Source organism: Passer domesticus, chromosome 2, assembly GCF_036417665.1.
Source record: "Passer domesticus isolate bPasDom1 chromosome 2, bPasDom1.hap1, whole genome shotgun sequence".
In the NCBI taxonomy this organism is placed as follows: domain Eukaryota; kingdom Metazoa; phylum Chordata; class Aves; order Passeriformes; family Passeridae; genus Passer; species Passer domesticus.
In genome coordinates, this window is record NC_087475.1 from 76,615,069 (window position 1) to 76,637,927 (window position 22,859).

General features: G+C 35.5%; 1 protein-coding gene across 22 annotated transcripts in view; it reads right to left on the reverse strand.

Moving 5' to 3' along the window:
• The window catches only part of DYNC2H1 (dynein cytoplasmic 2 heavy chain 1), a 149,755-nt gene extending 127,020 nt beyond the window's left edge, over nucleotides 1-22,735 (reverse strand). For 18 of the 22 annotated variants that reach the window (XR_010356428.1, XR_010356429.1, XR_010356430.1 and 15 more), the window contains exons 1-26: nucleotides 22,358-22,733; nucleotides 19,870-20,040; nucleotides 19,224-19,359; nucleotides 18,801-18,919; nucleotides 18,103-18,247; nucleotides 17,109-17,341; nucleotides 16,735-16,869; nucleotides 16,528-16,641; nucleotides 16,254-16,365; nucleotides 15,985-16,109; nucleotides 14,697-14,872; nucleotides 13,148-13,343; nucleotides 12,471-12,566; nucleotides 11,803-11,955; nucleotides 11,594-11,692; nucleotides 9,309-9,448; nucleotides 8,992-9,220; nucleotides 8,437-8,564; nucleotides 7,095-7,210; nucleotides 5,714-5,841; nucleotides 4,093-4,242; nucleotides 3,106-3,311; nucleotides 2,124-2,279; nucleotides 1,918-2,032; nucleotides 1,202-1,372; nucleotides 632-1,014 (exon numbers count right to left, since the gene is read on the reverse strand). Coding sequence is in view for 12 of the 22 variants with exons in the window: in XM_064409406.1 (XP_064265476.1) it covers nucleotides 632-1,014; nucleotides 1,202-1,372; nucleotides 1,918-2,032; nucleotides 2,124-2,279; nucleotides 3,106-3,311; nucleotides 4,093-4,242; nucleotides 5,714-5,841; nucleotides 7,095-7,210; nucleotides 8,437-8,564; nucleotides 8,992-9,220; nucleotides 9,309-9,448; nucleotides 11,594-11,692; nucleotides 11,803-11,955; nucleotides 12,471-12,566; nucleotides 13,148-13,343; nucleotides 14,697-14,872; nucleotides 15,985-16,109; nucleotides 16,254-16,365; nucleotides 16,528-16,641; nucleotides 16,735-16,869; nucleotides 17,109-17,341; nucleotides 18,103-18,247; nucleotides 18,801-18,919; nucleotides 19,224-19,359; nucleotides 19,870-20,040; nucleotides 22,358-22,558 (4,133 nt within the window). In the remaining 10 variants the exon portion in view is untranslated. Of the gene's footprint in view, nucleotides 1-631; nucleotides 1,015-1,201; nucleotides 1,373-1,917; nucleotides 2,033-2,123; nucleotides 2,280-3,105; nucleotides 3,312-4,092; nucleotides 4,243-5,713; nucleotides 5,842-7,094; nucleotides 7,211-8,436; nucleotides 8,565-8,991; nucleotides 9,221-9,308; nucleotides 9,449-11,593; nucleotides 11,693-11,802; nucleotides 11,956-12,470; nucleotides 12,567-13,147; nucleotides 13,344-14,696; nucleotides 14,873-15,984; nucleotides 16,110-16,253; nucleotides 16,366-16,527; nucleotides 16,642-16,734; nucleotides 16,870-17,108; nucleotides 17,342-18,102; nucleotides 18,248-18,800; nucleotides 18,920-19,223; nucleotides 19,360-19,869; nucleotides 20,041-22,357 lie in introns of all 22 variants that reach the window. The other 4 variants (XR_010356437.1, XM_064409415.1, XM_064409417.1 and 1 more) reach the window with 1 other exon arrangement.
• Between the last annotated feature and the right edge of the window lie 124 nt (nucleotides 22,736-22,859).

The window sequence follows — 22,859 nt, forward strand, 5'->3', positions numbered from 1 at the left end:
GATAAGTAATATAAACAGCTGATATATAATTTTTAGATTTCGGTGCTAATGATGAAACATTTCAGAATTTACCTCAATGTCTCTCCAACGTAATTTAAGCAAAACAGTTTCTTGCTAAAATTTCTCTACACAGAACCAAGAAAATTAAATTATTGACTTTTATTTCCATTTAAGTCATTTCAACTCAAGCCAAGACAGATAATGGCACATATCTTTCTTTATTTCTAAAACCTACCCCCTTTTTTATCTTTTTACTTGTTTGGAACAAATAAACCATCTGTTTCCACCAAAACTCTGTGTGTATTTTCTTAGTGAACAAAGTGATAGTCTTCAACATGATTCTTGAAAAAACAATTGCATCCCCTCTACTTCTGCTACTAAACACTAATCTTGTGTTTGCCTGCCTATGATGCTTCATGATTCCTTTCTTCACATATGCCCCATTAAACAAAATATTACCACCTTTATTCAGATATATGTTGCCATCACATATATAAATCTTCTGAATCCCTTCCACTGTCCTTCTTGTCCATACATATGCCAATTGTTCCATATATGTGCACTATGAAGAGTGTTCCAGACTATATGTGAAAGATACCACAAAAGGTAAGGCACATTCCATAACACTAACCTAAAGTTTTCATCAACTCTGTTAAAACGAGCTTGTTCTTTGGGTAGAGCTCCACGACCAAATATCGGTTCCAAATACACCCATTTCCTTTGAATTTGGTTTAAATTCTGCAGGTACTCATCCAAGTCAGCTAGCTTTTTTTCCCAGATGGACACTTTATCTTCAAAGCCTTTGTAATATGGAGAGTCCTTAAGAGACTGTAGAAGACAGCGATGATCTCCAACTTGATTGACTGTGTCCTTCCAGTCTTTAATAAGCCTGATGGTCTTGCCTTGGCTATCTTCATAATCTGTTAACATGAAGACAGCTCCAACTCCCCAGAGTTCAAGCTCACGTAATGCTTCTCTGATTGTGATTTCACCTTGAGCTCGACAATTCAAATCCTATTTAAAAGTAAGAACAGCTCTCATATGAAACTATAGAGCTTGCAATAAACTCTCCATTCAAAAATATAACACAAATTCTACTTCTACAGTATTTAAAATATATACATAGGGAACAACATATACCACATAAAGTAAGTCATAAAAAAAAAAAAACTATGGATCCTGGATTTAAAATTATTCATACCTTAAGTTCCATTGCTTTTTCAATAATGGCATCTGTCACTTTTAATAGATCTCCAAATAGCAAACCTTCAAGTGTAGTGCCTCGGGGAAGACCCAGAAGACGAAAGAGATCCAACCAATGGTCAGGAGAAAGATGTTCTCCTCTTACATATTTTAGGAGTGGAATTATCATCTATTAAAAAAAACACACAGGTAAATCCATCTACTCATTATGAAAATTGCATCTCTTTGATTATGGACTGATATGCTATTCAAACAAAAATAAAATTTAAATTCTTAAACTGAGGTACAATTTTTCCAGTTCCTGAATTTGAAGTTTGGGAGTATGATTCTGAAGGCAATTCACTGTAAATCTGTGTCTATGTAAGCTGTAATGACCATTCCATTTAATGTAGAGAACTAATGGTTTCCAAAAGTAAGTGAAATGTTCAAAACACTATCAGAAGACATTTTGTTAAATATTAACATGGTTTTATTGTAAGAAATGAACAATAAGGTATAGAATGGAGTACATTACTCAGTAATACCATAACATTTTTTGTTTCACAGGACTTTTTGAAATTCATAGAATCACAGAATTATTTGGGTTGAAAATGACCTTAGAGATCACCTGGTTCCAACCGCCCTGCTGTGGGTAGGAACACCTTCCACTAGACCAGGTTGCCCAAAGCATCACCCAACCTGCCTTGAACATTTCCAGAGTAATTAGCATCTTACCTTATATTTGTCCACTTCTTTTTGCAACTTTACTGTCATTACAGTATGTTCTTCCATCTTCCTCAGTCTGTCATGCCATTTAAACAAAAATTCTTCAAATAGGTATATCTTACTTCTGCATGAAAATCGGGCATAAAAAGGTCATAACAACACAGTGCTACAACCACACTTGTACACCCATCAAAAATAAAGCACAAAAATGTTACCTAAAAGTAATCCAGTCTTCTTTGGCCTTTTCCTGTAAACCTTGATAAAATTCTTCATAGAGTGCCCAGACGTCTGCACAACTCTGAATATCTTGACTTACAGCTTCTGACAATGATAAGTCAGGTTCTTCCAACTTAAAATGATGGCATTCTTCACTGCATAAAAAGATCATTGCATTATGCATTACATTATTCCACTGTACTTTTATGGGTTAAGAAATAGTACCATAGAGAAATCATCATACTTTTTTAAGAAAAGTCATTGGCTTTATTGAAGAATATTGCTGCCAACTGCATTTTCCATCTAATCTCCTTCTTGAATAGAAAGAATAAAGAAATATGAGTGATAACTCTTTTACACAATAACCTTGTCCCATATTCACAATTATTTTTTCCATAAACTTTCATTTATTTTTTATTTATGAGAAAGGTGAATTCATCTGTGCCCTCAAAATCAAAGCTGGAAAGAAAATAATTTTGAATTGATCATTTCTTCCTGGTGGTAAAAAGAACATGCTAATTTTATTTGCCATAATTTACATGCCAAGGTAAGAAGTTAAATAGAAAACTTTATCCTCAGGATCTGCAGTAATGAGCACAGACACTTAATGGGAGAGGTGAGCTCCTGTCCACTTAAGTTACAAGAGGTTCTTTTTAGACCAATAACCCAAAACTTCTCTTAGTGAGAAGTTCTTAATTAAGAATTGAGAATTAAACCCTTAGTGTACAAACTTCCTTTTGCAAGACCTTAAGAGATTTCTCAATTTATCAAAAAAAATCTAGAAAAATTTAGCTTAAGAAATTCATGTTATGTAAAACCAACAAAAATGATGCTGAAAAGCTAATGAAAAACATGTAATACAAATTAAATTACTTACAATATCTGTTGGGATAAAAATTAGTGAACATTTTCTGAGATACTATTGCTGTAAAAGATCAATACATTAATGAATAAGATATACAGGGAAATAAACACACATACATGAGTTTTTCTTTCACGGTTTTAAGTTCATCAAATTCTTTTTTTTTTTCCTTTATCATCTGAGCACTTTTCTCGAGTACATCCTGACCACCTGTTTCAATTACATCATCACTTGGCTTTAGCTGATCCCAGCGAGCTTTAAATTTTTCCAGATCTTGAAGATATGTACTGATACGTGAAAGCACATTTCCTTTCATCACTTCCATCTGCAAAGTAATAGGCAAAATTACATTCCTTAATGGTTTGTATCTATAACTATGATCAAAATCAAAGTGTCAATTTCAAAACTTTATAATGACTACTTGATCAAAAATCAAACTCAAAAAACACCTTGTATAATACCTGAAGAAATAGTTCAACTTCAATGTCCTCGTTCTGTTTTTCTTTTAAAGGGGCAGTACTTTTGTTATTATGCTAGTACTTGAAATCTATTTATTCAGCTTATGCTATCTACTTAAGCTTGCCTCTTATAGCTTATAGAAAAAATACTGTATGTATGGCAAATTGGTATCTTCAGTGGAACTTCAAATGAGTTAAGCAGTTTGCCTATGCACTGGAATTACAGGACTGTGCATAGGTTAGCAAAGTTAAGCAAAAAGAAAATAAAAAGCTTCAATACTAAAATCATTATAAAGAAATTAAAATGCTATCTTTAAACTGCCATCCTCTTTTCCTCTGTTAACCATTGCATTTATTAAGCCATTTCTGTCACCAGAAAGTTGTTTTGAGACTGAACTACAACAATACAACATTTATATTAGCATCGGTTCAACAAAAATTTCCCCTAGTTACTACTTCAGGGTTAACAGTTACTGCTTGAGAGTCTTAAGTATTCTTCCTTAGACAGCTCTCCCTCAACTCAATAATGCCCATGTTATTATTGAAGTGACAATATTTATGGATTTAATCTAAGAAAAAAGTATTGTTCCAGACATATTCAAAATTATTTCAACATTTTCAGGTAAAACCTTAAGCTTTCATTGCTACCTGTTCAGCAATCATAAGCTGGTGGCTTTCCATCATTAATTCAAATTTATCCCATGTAGCTCTTAGGTTACTGATACTGTCCAAACCTGCACCAGACACAGTTCGCAGAAGTTTGTTTTTATCTTCAGCCTCTTGAAACAGGAGAAAAATCTAAAATTGGAAAGATCAAAGATAAGTGTGCATGTAAAAATTCAGCAAATCCTGCTTACTTAAAGCAAATACATATGAATAACCAATTCTGCATGCACAAATAATAAGTTTGTATACTTATAAAGATGCTTCTTTAATACTGTTTATAGAATAATATTAAAATATTTGAAAAAATAATATCTGAGGTATTTAGAGAAATTCTAAACCTTGATCCTAACATGAGATAAACAGAAGTGAATATTAACTATGAAAGAGGTAAATGCCACCTTATTCATTGCAGAGATCAACTCAATCAAACTGGAGAAGAGCAGCAGAGCAACAGAATGTGATAAATCTGCATGTATGTTTGCTGACTTTGGCTGGAATGGTAGTAATTTTTTTCCTTAGTATCTGTTGTGGGCTGCTCAAAGTACTCATAAAAGAATTGGAAAAGGAGACCAGTCTATGAGATGATAAAGTTTACTGATGATAACTATGTTATTTCAGGCATTAAAATACTTCACCTGAGAAGAACTGCAGAATGAATGTATAAGAAATAATGACAGATGATACTGGTGACAAGCAAAATTCAAGCAGATAACCATGAAGTGACATAAATGTGAAAAAATAAATTTCACATGTACAAGTTGAGTCCTAAGATAAAAACTACACTTGACTGCTATCTTAGGGTTATGACAGCTAGTTTTATCAAAATGTGAGCTTAATCTAAGAAGCAGGAAGCAAAACAAATGTTATGAGTCACAGAGATCAAAGAGATAATAAGAGATAATATTACAATTTCATCATGTAAATGGTTTATTCAGATATTAAAAACTTAGAAAAATCTGTTGGTCACACACGAAATAGAAAGACTTATCAAAAGACAACAAGGACAATCAAAGTTATGAGTGGGCTTATGCATAAGAAGAGATTAACTACTCTTCAATCTACAACAGATATCGCTGATACCAGACACAACAAAGTAGAATACTTTCATGTGCCATGAAAAGGAAGAATAGGAACTGTTTGGTCCATATCTCTTCCAATATAAGACACAAATTTTATGAAGTTAACAGGTGCCAGTTGGAAAAAAAGAAGAGGTGTTCTACATGTAATGGGTCACTGAGCTACACTTTACCAGAGTATATTTTGGATGTCAAACACACGTTTGCTCTCAAGAGAAGACAAGGTAAGGTTGTGGAAAAAAATCCACTGAGTGTTACTATATGCTTAGAAACCACATAAAACTCAACAAGGTTCAGATTGCAGTTTAGAAGTAAAAAGTATCAAAAAAGCTAACCTGATTGTATGTTTTCCCCTAAATAAATCACTCCACTGCTGGACACAAATTACTGTGCTACCTGGACTACTGCCCTGACACTATGTGACTGAGCATGATCTTTACTAGTTATTATTAAATGTAAGTTTCCATACTAGAAAGCAATTACAGTTTTATAGCTGTTGCTCTGGATAGAATAAAATAGTATCTTACCCCCTCTTTTCGTTCATGTAGGCTTAAATATTTTAAATTGTCTTCTGCTATTTCATCTACAGTCTGGGGCCTCATCACAAGTGTTTCCATGGCATCAGTGAGAAACGTAGAAACATCACAGAGGTGAGCTACACAAAGACATAAAACAAAGTTATCATGGAGAGAATATTTCTAGTTTTAAATATCCAAGTCAGACAAATGCACAAGCATACAGCATTAGTCATAAGTATACAAAGTATTTGTTTAAAAATTGCAGATTCCAATCTTGTCTACTACCTGAACAAAAATTGCACATTTGTGTTTACAAGTAGCTTTTCAAATGTAATTCAGTGTGTTCAGTGTATGATTTAGACTACAAGTTTTAGATCTCCTTTTGAACATTAGACATAAACAGATGACGCATTTATTTAAATACTTTCAAAGGTTCTAAAGGTCTTTTTTTTTAGGTAAACAGATAAAAATTGCTTTTGGGTTCTTTGGGGGTTTTTTTCTGTTTATTTTGGTTTGGGTCTTTTAGGGAGGCTAAATAACTAAAGCCACCTTGCCTTACATATTGAAAAGACTCACAAACAAATGCCTGCATAAGCTTTAATGTGGTATTTACCTATCAAGGTAAATTTCTTTTGGTACTGAGAAAGGAGTTTTATAGCTCCATGAAATCTTCCAGGAAAGATTCAACTTTCAGGCTATGAAATAATTCACTTTCTTGCCCAATCCCCGTTATGTGTTTCCTATGACAACCATTAGATTTAAAGCACAAAGTACTGTTATTCCTCATCATGTATGCTTTATTCCACTTTGTCCTGCTGTTTCATATATAGGTCAAGCATCCAAAACGGGGAAATGTTTTGTATTCTTCAACATAGTTTTAACAGTTTTGACAATCAAAGTGATAAGCAATTCTATGAAATAAGTCCAGATTATTTTAGATTCTTATTATGTATTTCAATTTGTAAAAGAAAAATCTAATAGCATTTTTCTTACATTTTATGACACCTTCTCAAATACCTAGGAAATTTTCTTCCCTCAAATATCAAATTAATTTTCTTCTCCGAAGCAACAAAATTTTTCTTCAGATAAAGAAGCAAGCAAAACAATGTTCATATGTATTCTTTTACATCTGTAACAGAGGTGGCCCAAACAAGAAAACAGGAAAGCTACACAATGGACATCAAAGGGTCCTAGGCTACGTCTGTGGTGAAAAAATACTATTGAGAAATACACAGCTGTAACAGATTACTTTCTCTGCATTGTGATTTCTGCAGTTCACTGTGCCTGAAAGCAAATTATTTCTATAAAAAAAGTATTTACATTAACACAAATGTGCCCAAGTACAACAGAAACAAACAAAACTAAAATACTGTTCATTGACACTATTTACCTTGAATAGATTTTCTCAAAGAAACAACTAGAATGTCATACAACTTCTGGATGAAATCATCAATCACAGTTTTCACAGGGTTGCAGTTCACAGTTAAACAATCTATTCTGATTGTGCTTCAAAAAAAAGAGATTAAAAGACAGCAAATATTCAGTAGCATACTTACATGTTAGTATCTCTAGATCTATGCACATCTATGTTTACCCTAACTTCATAGTTTAATTAAAATTTTCCCTTATAATTCTACAAGTGAAAGTCATAGCTTAATGGGAAATTAAGCCATAGTATTGAAATATTTACAACAATCATGCATATATACTTTCAGTTTTATGGGGACTGAGGTCCAATGCTCTGCTTCTCCAAATAGTAAGAAAATGTAACTATTTATATTTGCATATACAGTGCCATAAAATTCTGAAAGGCTATTAACATACTCAAAAGAAAAATACTTTCATTATTTGTGTATTCATGTCTTTAATTCTCTGATTTCCATCACAGTTTACTAACTCAGCCTTCAATAGCAGTAAGAACTGAAGAAAAGCCAGAGAGTCATTTCATATATATCTAATTTATCAGTGACCATAAGTAGATACCTAAAGAACACTAAGGAAAAGGTCTACCTCACTTGATATCTTCCTGACTATCCTCCCTCAACACTAATATTTTCAGCTCATGGATTTCTTAGCAACATGTTGCTTCTGGCTATAAGGCACATCAGCCAGTTTCTCTTCTATTCACCTGGGTTTGTCCATGAACTCATGGAAATCTTTACTGCTCAGAGTATCACTGGCCAGCAAGTTCTACTTCTCCAGCATGAAATGTCACATCTTTTTCCTTGTTCTAAACATGATTCCTACCAGTTTTACTTTAGAACTCTAACCATACAGTACAATAGGTTCATGCGATTATACATAAGAATAAAAGCCTACCCAACCATATTTTAAACTCTAAGTTATAAGAGGTAATTGATGTTTCATTACAGGAATTACTTCATGACAAACATGTGCTATGTCTGTTCCTAACTCCCATATATATTTCACATGTACAGGACTTAACTAAAAGATTTGTTAAAATATTATGTTTTGAAATATTTCAGAATTAGTCCTGAATTCTGAGGAAGTTTCTCATTATATCAAGAGGAAGTAATTAATTTTCAGAGAAGATGACACAAATAAAAGAGAATATCTAAAAATAAAAATGAAAAATCAAAATCTGAACATTTAAAAACCACATCCACATTTTAAAAACATTTGAAATTATATCTTCATCTCTATTTTACTATTACCTTTAAACTTTCTGATAGAATACATTATTGAAACAAAAGAATAGAGTTACACTATACCTTGGAAGACGTTCTGCTTCTTTCCCTCTCACTTTTAATGCCTTGAAGTTTTTTTCCCAGTCCTGTCTGCTAGAAAGGTGTGTCTTCACCAAAGGTTCCATATCTACTTGGCCAATTACAACCCATTCCTTTCCATGGAAAAGAAATATTTTCCAGATTAAAAAACTGTTTCTCAATAACATTAAAATACTCTAATAATGTTTTCAAGTTACATTGTACTTCTTCAATTATCTGTGGATTTTTTTACTGCAAAAATCAGGAGGTAAAAAACAGTTTGACATGTTCACACATTTAAGGATATTCAAAACAGAAAGACTGAAAAGTCAGCTATTATACAGAGCATTCAAAAAGAACTACACATATACTTCAAGTCAGGCATGTGCTTAAGTGGTTGGCTTAACATGGATGGACTTGCTAAGCTTTTGCTTATATGCCTTGAAGAAAAGGACAACAATTCACAAATGTCATTGCTCAGCTACTTCTAGTATGTCCAAAGCATAAAATGATACAAATCTAAGTGAAAAAAGGTATGAGTCAGTCCGCTACTGAAAATACCTTGAATTGATTAGAAATATCTGCCAGCCTTCTGAACAAATCTTCTGCTTTACTGAAAGCGGTGAGAAATCCATTTGCATTTCTTTCGGTCATAACAGTGAATATAGACTCATCTTCTGCCTCACTTACTCCCCTAAACTGATTTGGAATAGAGATGAATCTCTTCATTTCTCTGTAATATCTAGCTCGTACTTCTTCAAAAGGAGGTCTGAATTGCAAGCGACCTTGCCTAAAAGGTGAAACAAATAGAAAAATTAGTATTTTAATGTAATCTGTGCCTGAATATTTTGTTTTAAGGCAAAAAACCAAAATCTTACTTGAATGTTAGATCAATAGTTATCTCTGGTAAATTCTCATTGAGTGCTTCTAAGCCCATTTGATACTGATGCTCCAGAGCTTTGTAAAGTTGATGATTCCAGTGTTGTCTCCAGGCTTTCATATCACTTGATTTGAAACCCTAAAATGTATTAAAATTAAAATTATTTTATTCCTCCACAATTATAAGATGAAACTGCACACGGTATAAAATCCAAAGACCAGAATCTTAGTAAAATTCAGTAATCACACAGCTGGCACAGACTGGGTCATGGCACCAAGCTGGTCAAAGTTTCAGGACCATCTGAACAACATGCTTAAGTCACTTTGTTTAGTTTTAGATTTAGACAGTCCTGTGAGGAGCAGGATGTTGGATTTGATGGTCCTTGTGAACCCCTTCTAACTCAAGATATGACTTTTTGATTTTGTGACCAGTTATTGCATTTATTGCATTTATTTCAAATTAATATAGGAATTAAAAAGGTATACAAATTAAACAGTCTCTGTGGCAAATCAACATAGGAATTTCACTGAGGTTCATCACCCATTGGTTTACCAGAACGTTACTGGGTTACTCTAAAATGCACAGGACTCGGCTGGAAATAACATAAAGAGCTGGCTGAATAAGAGATTTAAACCTGTATCACACTTTCTGTTTTCTTATAATATGTAAGCTACCTTTTAAACAGTACTTATAAAAATTCTTGTGTGTTTCCACAGAACAATGTTAACTAATAAATTAATGTAAAATTTTACCTCAAAGAATCCAGTTTTTCATCAAAATCTGCTACACTGCACTGTAAGAACATGGAAAGCCTTATCATACAGTCAAGCTCTGTAAATCACAGAATATTCTCAGCGGGAAGGGACTCACAAGGATCATCAAGTCCAACTCTTAAGTGAATTGTCCATATGGGGTCAAACCCATTACCTTGGCATTATTAGCACCCTGACTAACTGAGCTAAATGGTCATTTGCAAGTCATGGAGGGATTTGCAGAAAGACAACTTAAGCTAGGAAAAAAGCTAGAAACTCCCTCCAGCTTAAAAGGTACTTTTGTTTAATTGGAGATTTTCAGGCAGGGCTTTGGAGGCAGTCCAGAGTTGCAGCAGGAAGCTAAACAGTTAAGGTCTGCCCTACAATTCAAAGCTGCCTATAGGACCTCTTCCAACAGAAAGATTCTAGAGATTAAGAAAACCTGAAATTGTCTTAATTAAGCTTTAAAACAATTATATACAGGGTTTTTAAAGAAATATGTCATATTTTCATGACAACAGCAGTAAGACTATACCATCTTATAATTTTTGGAATTTGAAAAAAATATACATTCAGTTAAGTTTTATCACTTCTACTCAAAGATTTTTGCAGAGTGACTGAATACAGTTTAGGTAATTTTCCATCTAAAAACATTTTGTAACACCAAAATAATTTTCAAGCAATACTAAAGGAAATCTAGATTCTTCTCATAAAATATACTGACTTAAAGAGAAAAATCTGCAAACTAAACTTGAAAAGAAACCAAGCCAAATTAATTTTCATATTATCTTGAGAGAATAAAAACAAAATTAGAAGTAAAATACTGTAAAGACACTGCATTTATTTGACTAGCAAATAACAACAAAACTAATCTGCTTTGTGTTATAAAGGATAAGAACATATACACCTAAGAATATAGTCCTTGGATGGCTGAAGGCTATAGGAAAAACTAAACTGACTTGAATAATAACTCAAAATAGCCTACTTTGATAATATGATATTTTTAATCAAAATTGTTATCATCTTACTCAATGACATTAAGGGTCTTTTCCAACCTTAACAATTCTATGATTCTACTCTAAAAGTTGTCAGTTGATAAGCGAACAAACAAAAATATGTTTTTCTCATTATTTCAGACAGAAATGCATTTTAATTCCAAATTTTACACATTTTTTTTAATTCTGTGTGTGGCTCACTCATTATCTGTACCAATTTCCTCATTTTACCTTGCATTAACAGCTCAGACACAACTGATCTACATTACCCAAAGTTTTCCTATTTCCTCATCTAACACCTATCATTGACAAAAAGTTCTTCTCCCATTGCTAGTATGACATAAAAAATTATCTCCATCCTCCTCATCTGTGATTTTATCTCACATCTGGCATTAACTAGGACACAAATGTTTTCCTAAGACAACTAGTAACTCCTTAATCGGAATTAATTCAGTCATGCTATGCTTGAGTCTTAAATCTTGATTACGTTGAAAAGTCAAATGTTCACAGTTTGAAGTAGGAAAATCAAACCCTGCCTGTGACTCGAGGCTGGCAAAACCAGTTCGGAGCTCCTGAAGCCCCTCTTTCCAACGCTGCTGCTGCCGCAGTAGATCAATATTCATAAGTGATATGACCTGTTAAAATAAATTTAAGGAATAATAAACATACTCATCATCATGTAAATTAAAGAAAGATTAAGATATGATATAACAGACATGACTTCAATTTCATCTGGAAAATATACCTTTTGAATGAAGTTTGTGTGCCACTTTCTTAGTTTTCTATTTTCAGTGGAAATCCGTTCAGCAGCACCTTGGAGTTTTTGGATATAAGCCTCCAGTTCTCTGGGATTATCCCACGTTATTTGAGCTTTTCCTCCAGGACCTGATTTTGAATGCTTTAAAAACACACAAACTTTGTAACACTTAATGACAAAAACAGTCTACTAGCCAACATCCAGAAGTGATAATATAAGAAAGATGGTTTTATTCCTAGCAAAACAAATGGAGGATCTCCTTATCCCTACCTGTAGTAGAGATAAAATAATCTGGCAAATCACAGACAAAGCATAGCATTATAGCTACATCAGTGCACTGGACAAGGATTAATGACAGACTCCTAACAGAATTTGAAATAGATCAACTGATGTTGAGACTGCTGCTCCACAAACATAAGCAAACATCTGAAGATGAGAGGACACCTTAAATGCCCGTCTTGGTCTTTGCTCTGCACAGATCAAAACCAGAAATGTTTGGTTTTGATTCATAAAAATCAAATAATTGCTAATCAACTTCACCTGTTTATCAAGAAATACTCTTCTAAATAACAATGTAATAAATGTAGAAAATGCAGTGCAGAATATGCACAGATACCACCGAAATTAAAAAGAAAAAGATATGGGAATTCTTTCACCTTAATTATCTGTTCAAATGCTAGAGCAGATTGTAACATCATTGGTTTTTGACTCCAAATCATTTGTTGATCAATAGAATTATAGAAATGTGCCACCTGTAAAAAAAAAAGAGAGCTTAAATTTAAAAGGAAAAATTAAAAGTCTCATGTCACCTTTGCCCTAGTTGTAGGGGTATCCCAGATATCAATGACACCTTATGTGAAATTGAACTGAAACACAAGCCAAACAAAAACATGTGGTATTGAGTACAACTAAAAAAATAGACCATCCACCCCCAAAAACCCCCCACACATTTTCATTAAAATACTTGCTCATATATTTGAAAACTACCAATGGTGAGGACAAGTTGCTACATTTTATGAGCATTCCCTTTAGTCATAATTATAAAAAAATGAAACTAAAACCAGGTAATCAACTGTTGTATTTTTGTATATTCATACAGTAATTTCATATGGCTTTAATACTGTATTTCAAAAGAAGACACATTCTGAAATTGTAAAGCATATCTTTACTTTTGTTTTCTTTTATGGGCTTCACTAATATGTTCAAGAAAAAAGTCACTTTCATACAGACAAGCACAGTGAAAAGCTTAACCACACAGACAGAAAAGACAGCACTGTAGAAAAGTTCAAGCAGGGAAGTCAGAACAGGAAGTTATTACAGCATAATCTTATACCTGCTTGAGGATGACTGCCTGCTTGCAGAACTTTTGTGCAGTCTTTGCAAGATGCTGTATTTTAGCTGGTATAGCAAACCCAAGTGCTGATAGCTGACGTACTTCTCTTAGCAGAGTCACCAAACGATCTGAGTAAAGTATGTTTAATGCTCCAGAAATGGGATCCAACTCCATCACAGGGCTATTAGCTTGGATACTGAACCAAAATCAATCATATTACTGAACAGAATTTGATATTTATTCTTACTTTGGTGCGTTTTACCGTAATATCACAAACTATTCTAAACAGCTTGATGTCATTCTATTTTGTTTTTCTATGCACATTAACATTTTAATTTACTCAGAAATTATTCCAGTAACCTTTCCTTTAATTCAAAGCCAATGAAGATAAGACAGATATTTTTTGCTTACAGTTTTTCAGATCTGTGATGATAGTTAACATGTAACTCACAGCTAGACAGTATTCTAGATTACACTGTATCCATCACAGTCTCTCAAGCCTTACCAGCTCTAGTCTCCAGCACTGCAACGTGGGGAGAAAATAATGAAGGAACCAGTTCTATGAACCAGAACTTGCATCAATGGAGCATTTTGGTATATTCAGCCAGTTGCTAATAAGAATATCGGCCTATTTTCAGACTTTACTCTATTTTTTTCTACTTTAGCAATGCTTCTACCACCATCCTTTCACAAACACTTCAGCCTTACTCATTTTTTTCTATTTTTCTTTCATCATCTCTTTTCTAGTTCCCATACCCATTGTGCTCCCCTATGTAGGGAGCTACTTATTTTCTTGTTCTTTTAATTAACCACTTCGCATATTTTAAAATCTTACAATAACAAAATTTTATAGTACTAATAAATTAGATGGCTGTTATATATTTGAGTATTTTCATTAAAATAAAACCTTTTGCTTAAGTATAAACTCCTGTATCCCCTGTAACTGTGGACAAATTCTTTTCAGAGGAATTTTGCAACACTCAGAGCTGAAGACAGAAGTAATGTGGCCAATCAACTAAAATTCTTAAAATATATTTTAGTATCACATACAGAAATTATATTATTTTGGGGAAAAAAAATTCATTAAGTTTAAATTTATATGCTTACCCTTCTTTCATCTGCCTTATGTAGACTGCAGAATTTCTTGTGAATGGCAATTAATTTGTTACTCTACATGTGTTATCTGTATATCACAGCTCTACTCTCATCTAGTCTCTATACATTATCACTGTAAGGATTACAATGGGTAACAAGTAAAAACAACAAGAAAGTCAAACATGTCTTTCATTCCAGGTGCTAACAGAAACTTCAAGATTAGTTATGAATCTGAAATATTAGCTGTTAATTAGTAATTAATAATATTGTCCTGTATACTCCACCTTACCAAGCAAGACTGGCAGGATGATGAAAGTGGAAGTTGCTCTATTTGTGTCTCCATGCATTCTCAATCCTGTATTTTTTTTTATTTCCTTTGTCAAGTTCTAATGAATTACACCACACTACACATTTCATTTTTTAATAAACATTATTTAAACAAGAGTGTATTTACCAAAGTCCTGACTTGGGATTTGATAATTCTGACTGAATATTCCTAGACCAATCATCAAATTGCTCTTGCTCATATACTTTCAACTGTTCCAGAAAACCATTTGCACTTTGATGAAAAGTTTGAAATCCAGGTAAGTCAGACAGAAGAGCCTCTGCCAGCTTGATAGAATCATCCACCTTAAACACAATAACAAAGAAAAGAAGGTTAACTTCCCAGTATTCAATCAGAAAGAAAAGAAAGAAAAATCACTACAATAAAAGTCAGTATTACAAAACATCCAAGCTGACTAGGAAAAAAATAAAGTGAATTCTGAACTGTGTCCCAGATGTCTGAATTCTCTTTACAGTAAGCTGGGTTTGAATAAGCTGTTCACTGACAACACTGACAATGGCATCCACCCCTATTAAGATACGCCAGGATATCCCACTTGGTCTTTATTTAAGTCTCTGTAAAGGTACAGATCTCCCATGAGTCTTCTGTGTATCTATAAGTTCTATGACAATACTCAAAGGCATTTACAATAGAATTTCACATCTACAAGCAGACAAATTAAAATCCTGGTCAATACAATCAGTGGAGATTTGAGAGCCAAATTCAAATTAAAAAATTCAGCACAGCCTAAAGCTGCTGACATACATCAGCTTATAGGTTAATAGTTATTCTGGGATAAGCATCTTCTTATTCAAATCTAGAGTTATTGAAGAGGGCACTTATGTTCACAAAAATCATTTTGGTTTTCACTGGTCAATGTTGTCCAAAAAATGTTAAAGTTTCATACTAAAGTGTAAATACAAACTTAAAAAAACAAGATAAATTAAAACAGAATTGTTGTACTGCAAATACTGCAGCAAATACTGCAAATTCCCTGGCAAGCACAAGCTCAAAATGTACTACTCTTAGATTTCATGAAGATACTACAAAGGTTAGTAATAACAAGTGAGGATTAGGATTACAGAATCTGGGTATCTGTGAATCTTAAATACAATTTTAAAACGTAAACGGATGGGTAAAATTTAACAAAAACACCTACTGAATTTAATTTTGGTCTTTTACCTAATGAATTCTGTTTTTTTCTTTCTTTTTTTTAATGGCAGTTCAGTTTACTACAAAAAAGACTATATTTTGGGTCTGCTAATAAAATTAACTTAGCAAGCAGCACCACTGTTAAGGATCCTTGATTATATAACTCTAGGGAAGTCCACAATTTTTGTGTGTGGAATTCCCCACAGAAATGTCAAATACCATGTTTTACATTCTACGAAAAATCATGTGTAACAGAATCTGTTACCTTCAGCTCCAGCTGCTGTACCCATACAATATTATTGACAACTTCAGAAAGGTTCTTGCCTGACAGTGGTCCAGAAACATCACCAGGAACACCATGGCACCGAGTTCCAAAGTCTGTCTCATAGTCTAACACATGCAAAAATTCATTAGACCAGAAATCTAACAGAACAACCTTATATCATTAATGCAATTATAAAAATGTACTAGGAAATCTGGCATAATTCTAGAATTAAATAAAGATCCTAGCATTCACTAAATGCAATTAAATACCTTTGACATAATCTTGAAGTGCTGCCAGTAATGTTTCCCTCTCAAAAAGCAACTCTTTGCTTATATTTGGGTGCTTTATCAGTTCCTTATGTTTCTGAAATATTTGAAGAAGCTAGAATATAAAGATTTTTAAAAGTTACCACTTTCTTGTGAAAGAAAAACATAGGTTCACACCACCCAGTAATGCTGTCTTTCTCATATCCCCTAAATGACTACTTAGGAATTAAATAACTTGATCTTCAGGAAAATTTTCAGAATACAGAATTACCCATACCTGCTGTGGACTGTCCTGAATTTCTGAAATAATTTTCTTCAATTTGCTTGCTATTTTTTGTTCCACTGGTGCAATAATTCTTTCATACTGAGAGACTGCTGCTTTCCATAATGGCTAGAGATAATGAGTTCATGTGTTAGTTTAGGGCTATATACATAACAGAAAGACACAGAAAGAATGTGAATAAATTAAAAACAAGCATTATACCTCTGTGTAAGGATTATAGTGTACAGGATTTAGGCCAGCAAAGGGTTCAAACACATGGGAAAGATGTAAAGAATTTTTTTCTCCAGCTGGCAAAAAGAACATAAGTTTTTCATGAAGTGTTCTAACAGTTAGCACCTATGAGGGAAAGAAAATATTTGATATAAAAAATGTATTTTTACATAAAATTTATATTTACAAGTACACATCTCTCTCCTTTTTACAAGAAACTTTTGAAAGACTTAGACAAACAGATTATAAAACACTATCTGACTCTGAAAAGACTATGGAAGTATTTTAATTCCCTTTTTTAACTTGAAACAATGCTGTTTAATTCTGTGTCTAATGAAACTAATGCGTATAATTCAAACTTCTACCTCATCAAGACGTTGTCCAAGTTTGGCTATCAGCTCAGGGAAATATTTCTCATTTTTCCATGGATGTAGAGTGTAATGTTGCCACAGCTGTCCAGTTAGGTATTCACAAGCTGACACCCATTGTTCACAAACCAAGATGCCAGCCTGTATATTTTCTTTAACACTGTGAAAAGTATCCTCCCATAAATTCAAAGCTGTTAATTTTCTCTGAACAAATCTACCTAGTGAGCCACCTAGAAGGCAAAAAAGTATAAAAATCTGTTTGTTTAAAATAATTCCTTTAAAGTGAACCACATTCTAACCACATTTGAAAAACAACTTGATTTCAAACCACACAAATGCAGCAATAACTGATTATTTTGTTTCAGATTCAACAAATCTCTAGAATATCTCCAAGGTAAACAGAAGTTGGTCCAACATGTGAAGCTGACAGATTTGGATTCTAGATTCCACACACAAGCACCTGCCTTTATCAGCAGCAACAGCCATATCTGCCTGCCCCCCACAACTCTTCCTCTTCCCCACACACACAACTGGCAACCTCACTGTCCTGTGCCTGTCCCCAAACATGGGGCTGCTGTCAAGAGAAGGACAGAAGAACCTGTCTGCACATCCTGCTCTCATCTCCACACAGACTGAACCAACATTTAATGGGAGTTTATGTAAATAAATTTTCTCCTCTGAAAGAAAGGCAGAGAGTCAAACAGAAGCATGACTGCCAGCTTCTGTTTGACTCTCTGCCCACAGGATGAAAGGTATCCAGCTCCATCTTCTATCTATCACCTTCCCAAGCATGTGTGAAAGCATCTACCAGAACTGGCTGAATTACCACATACTAGAAGGCAAATAATATTCATGAATCATAATTACAAGAAGCAAGCACCCTCATGCTGTGGGCTGTTATTGGTGCCTTTACAAGGAAGAAGGTCTCTGCTCAAGGAGTCATTTTACTTTTCTCAACTGCTCATTTAACAAAGACTGCATAAAGGTTTACCTATCACATCCAAGAGATTATGCATGCGAGACTGTGGATAAGGTTCGTGGTCTGTTTGTCTCCACACACTATCAAGAGTGTCCTTGGTAGCCTCCACCAAATCCACAACTTCAAATAATGAGAGGGTATCCAAGTTGCAATAATCCTAGAAAAAAATATCCTTAATACTCTTACTTTGCAAATAGTATTGTCAAAACATTTACACTTTCCTGAAGCTGGCAAGTGGTGTAGTTTCCTGAGGTTTACTGCATAACAGAATATGTCATAATCCTCTTGAAAAACCAAGCATCTGTGTTAGTTTATTCGTCTGAAGTATTCATCGCTATCTGAAGCACTATTCAAGAAAGTGCTTTGAGGATCCCTGAAGTGTCGCATAACAGCATTAACAGCGTCCTTTTCAACTCATGAGTCAATCCCCAGCTCACAAACTGCAACATACAGTTGTACTTCCACAGCAGCTCCTAGTATTCAATGATCAAATCCACTCCCAAGTAAATGTTGGCATTCCCACCCGCCACTGCCACTACAAACTACATGAATATCATTTAAAGTAAAATTCTGCCTGAGAAAAAGTAACTAAACAGTTATATATTCATATACTTGGAAAGAGAGTACATATACTGACACAGATTTCATAGGAAGAGTGGTTCTCACTAAGTCTAGAAATATTTCACTGATCACACAAAATAAAAACATACTTTTGCAATGTCCTCAAATAGGTCTCTAAAATATGAAGCTCTCTCTTTACTACATCCTTTATTTCCATGATGAGCACATTCTCTCCAGAACTGAAATTCATCTGTTGGTGTAAGTATAGCTGCAAATAAAATAGAAAATATTTATATATGAAATGAAAAAATGTTTATAAAATACATTCAGTCAGAACACACTTTCTAAAGCAAACTTATAGATATGATTATGTAAATATCCTTTAACTTCTGATCCTGACTACATGCAGTATAAAAGTCAACTCTGCTCTTCTGGCATGACCGTAAGTAATTCCAGTCTGCTAACAACAACCAGTTATATTTTACACTGTGCAATCACTGGGAAACCTAAACTCTCAACTTGTAAATAAATTATTTACTCTGAATTCAAAAATTAACTATAAAAAAACAAACCTCGCACATCATCTTCACTAAATTTTGTTCCTTTGTAACTGGGATCTGATCTTCTGAGAGTAGTACTCAAGCCAGCTTCAAGCTCACTTAAAAGTTTTTGGAGCTTGGGATCAAATACTTTACTCCACTTCTCATCCTGTAATGAAAATTTTGAAAATTATGACTCACGTGATAGCGCAATTAGTATTTTCTTCCTATTAATAATTTAAAAAATATTGAGATTAAGAACCAACCACATGGTGGGACAATGTAGCGGTTTTTTCCCTGAAGTCAAGGAAAAGCGCTTCATTCTTTTGCTTTAACAATTCAGAATAATACTATAAAAAACATTTTCATCACAAAGTCAAAAGTCACTTGTCAGGTTTATAAAGGCATCCTGAAAGTGTGTGAGCCATTTTTCCACATTAATCACCAATGGCCAGTGTATTCCACATTTCCAGTCAGGCATATTTATGACCAGAACCTTCCTGATATAAGCTTAAGTACTTTATTTCACTTAGAAATTATAACTATCACCCATTGCTTAATCTCCTCAAATATTTTGGTTTCATGATATAAAACATTTAGCTCAGAATTGGGTACCATCCTATTGGATTCTAACGTCTCAATATAAATCTACAGAACATTAAACTAGTATGTTGCTCACCTTTAGTAATACTGGTGCAAAAACCTGTCGTACAGCTTGATAAAGGGTGTTGATTGGTGAATCTAGCATAGATGACACAAGAATATTACTGTGAAGATTATCTTCAGTAATTACATCAGGTCTCAGCTTAAAGAACACCAACACATTATTCTTTGAATCAGTAGCTTCAATCTGTAATAATCAAGAAAACGGGATTTGTTTAGAAAGCTGTTACTAACAGCTACACTACATATACCATTTACACAAACAATTTGCATCAAGAAAAAATATAAAATAACCATATTACTCCCTCTGGGCTCTGATAAAATTCTGATAGTATTTGTTTTGCACAGAAAATTAAAATTTCTATTATACTTATTTCTGAGTCCATAGGAACCTGACTTCCAACATCAAATACATAAAGCTTTCTACAGCATATAATGTCTGTAAATATCATAATTTCTTACTATATTTTGAAAACTTCACTTAACACTTTCTCTGGGCAAAACAGAAACTCTGTCTTGTGCCTAGAGAAACTAAGCATTAAGCCTATTTTTTTAATTGTATCTTTATGCTAAAAACCTTTGGGAATATTTTTATATATATTGCAAATGTTCTGTATGGTTTTCCTGAGTTTGTAAATACATTATTCATATATTTCTCAACAACAGAGACAGGCATGCTCCTTCATCAGTAAAATCATAAATTGTAGCATGACTAATGTTCCATCCACAGCCCAACTTATGGGTAAAGTTCCAAAAACTGCCATAAAGTAATTAGTGAAATTATTTGTGGCTGAGGAGAATTCATAGTACAGGAAAATTTATTAAACATTTTATAAATTAATAGCAAAAAGATATGCTAAGTGAAATCCCAGATTCTCTGCAACTGTAAATATTTGTGTACTATTTTTCTGTTAAAAGAAACAAAGGGTAATAATAACAGCCTTCAGTTTTATTGGACAGTATCAGTTTTACTCTCTTATCGAGTGTTTAGCCCAACTCCTACAGACATAGCTTCCCTGAGACAACAAGTACAGATAATAGCACCAATATGCATCTGATCTTCCACAGCTGCTGAAAGCTGCTTCGTATTTTAGACAGTGGCCCAGCAGCACCCCCAAAACCTGGTACATTTTGTTCATTATGTTCATTCTTGCCTGACTATAGCAGGCACTAGACTTCACAGAGGATTAACCAAGGAGTTATGTAAGTTACGGGTCCACACTCCACAGGCTGAGGACTCCTTACATGCTTCTTCCATGTGTGAAGCCACCAACATAAGACACCAAGTCCCCGGTCTCCTGCAGAACAACAGGTCCCACTGTCAAAACCCACACCTTTTCTGTACACACCACGCCGTGCCTTCCCTACACGGTGACACTGAGTGCACATCACACCCTGTGGTAGCAATCCAAAGAGTCGCTTGCTGAACACAAGACTTAAGGCAGGACATTTCACACAATGAACCTCAGATTTCCTCACAGCTGGACAAATCTATGGTAAAATGCATGCTTTGGAAAAACACGCACCTTGGATTTGTCAAATATCAGCCAATGTGCCATATACTGGGTCCCATTCCCTGCACGTACATTGTCCATGCAATCCTTTGGGACATCTGGATGCAGCCATGCCCAGGAAGAAATCACACATCCAACTCCATGCTCCAGGCCATTCACATAGAGACAATACACAGCACACTAAAACTGCACCAACATGGGCACAATCTGCTAACAAATGTATCGTCAGCTGACCATATGGTCTTTGTGGACTCTGGGAACTGTGTTCTTGTTTCAGCAAGGACAGAGTTAATTTTCTTACAGTGCTGTATTTTGGGTTTAGTATGAGAATAATGTTAATATCACACTGATACTATGCAGTGGTTGCTGCTGAGCAGTAACTACCCAAAGTCAAATACTTTTGAGTGCTTCGTGCTCTGCCAGTGAGGAGGGCAGGGGAAGCTGGGAGGCAGCACGGCCAGGCCAGCTGCCCCGAACTGGCCAGAGGGATATTCCGTAGCACAGAGCTCAGTGCATGAACTGGGGGGAGCTGGTCGGGAGGCACCGATCGCTGCTCGGGGACGGGCTGGGCATCAGTCAGTGGGTGGTAAACAACTGCACGGTGCATCGCTTGTCTCCCTTGGGTTTTATTCCCCTCTCTTGACCCTTTTCGTTACAGTTATTATGATTAGCGTGTTAGTAGCTAGCTATTATTATGTTTTATTTCGTTCATTTATTAAACTGCTCTTATCTCAATCCACGGCGTTGTTTTCTCTCCGATTCTTCTCCCCACGGCGAGGTGGGGGGACAGTGAGTGGTACTTATCTGCCGGCTGGGGTTAAACCACGGCAGCCGCCAGCAGCTCACAGCAGACACAGAGACCCGCACAGATATTCGCAGGACGGACATGTCTCCCAGATCTGACACCAGTTTTTACGGCCACCAAGCCTGGGCTGACTCCGGGCTCAGCATCGCCGCTCGCACGCCGGGACGCGGCGGACACTACGGTACCTTGTTGGAGGCGCTGAGCTGCGCGCCCGAGCGCTGCACCACGAGCAGGAACTCGTTGCCGTCGTCGAGGAAGCGGCTCAGCTCCGGACGGGAATGCAGCCCCGCGGCCAGGGCAGCGGCACCGCCCGCCGGGTCCAGCCCGAAGTAGTTGGCAGCCGTGGCTGAAATAAAGCGCTTCCTCCTGTCCCCCTCCCCGGCCATGGTGGCGGCACGCACCCCGCCAGGCAGGATCAAGGCGGGAACGGATCCAGAGCGCCACGGGAGCACATGCAGACGCTGGCGGGAGAAGACCCAAAAAGCTCACGGCGGGAAGGACGGCGGCTCGCTCCGGGGCACAGGGGGAGAGGCCGGAGCCGTCCCGGCGTCGCCGGGACCGTCACTATGGTGACCGGAGATGGCGGCCCCGGCGCGCAGGCGGCTTAGCTGCGGGAGGCGCGGGCCGACGCGCTCGGCAATCAGCGGAACGGGGCGGGACGGGGCTGGCCTTGGCGGGCGGGGCGCA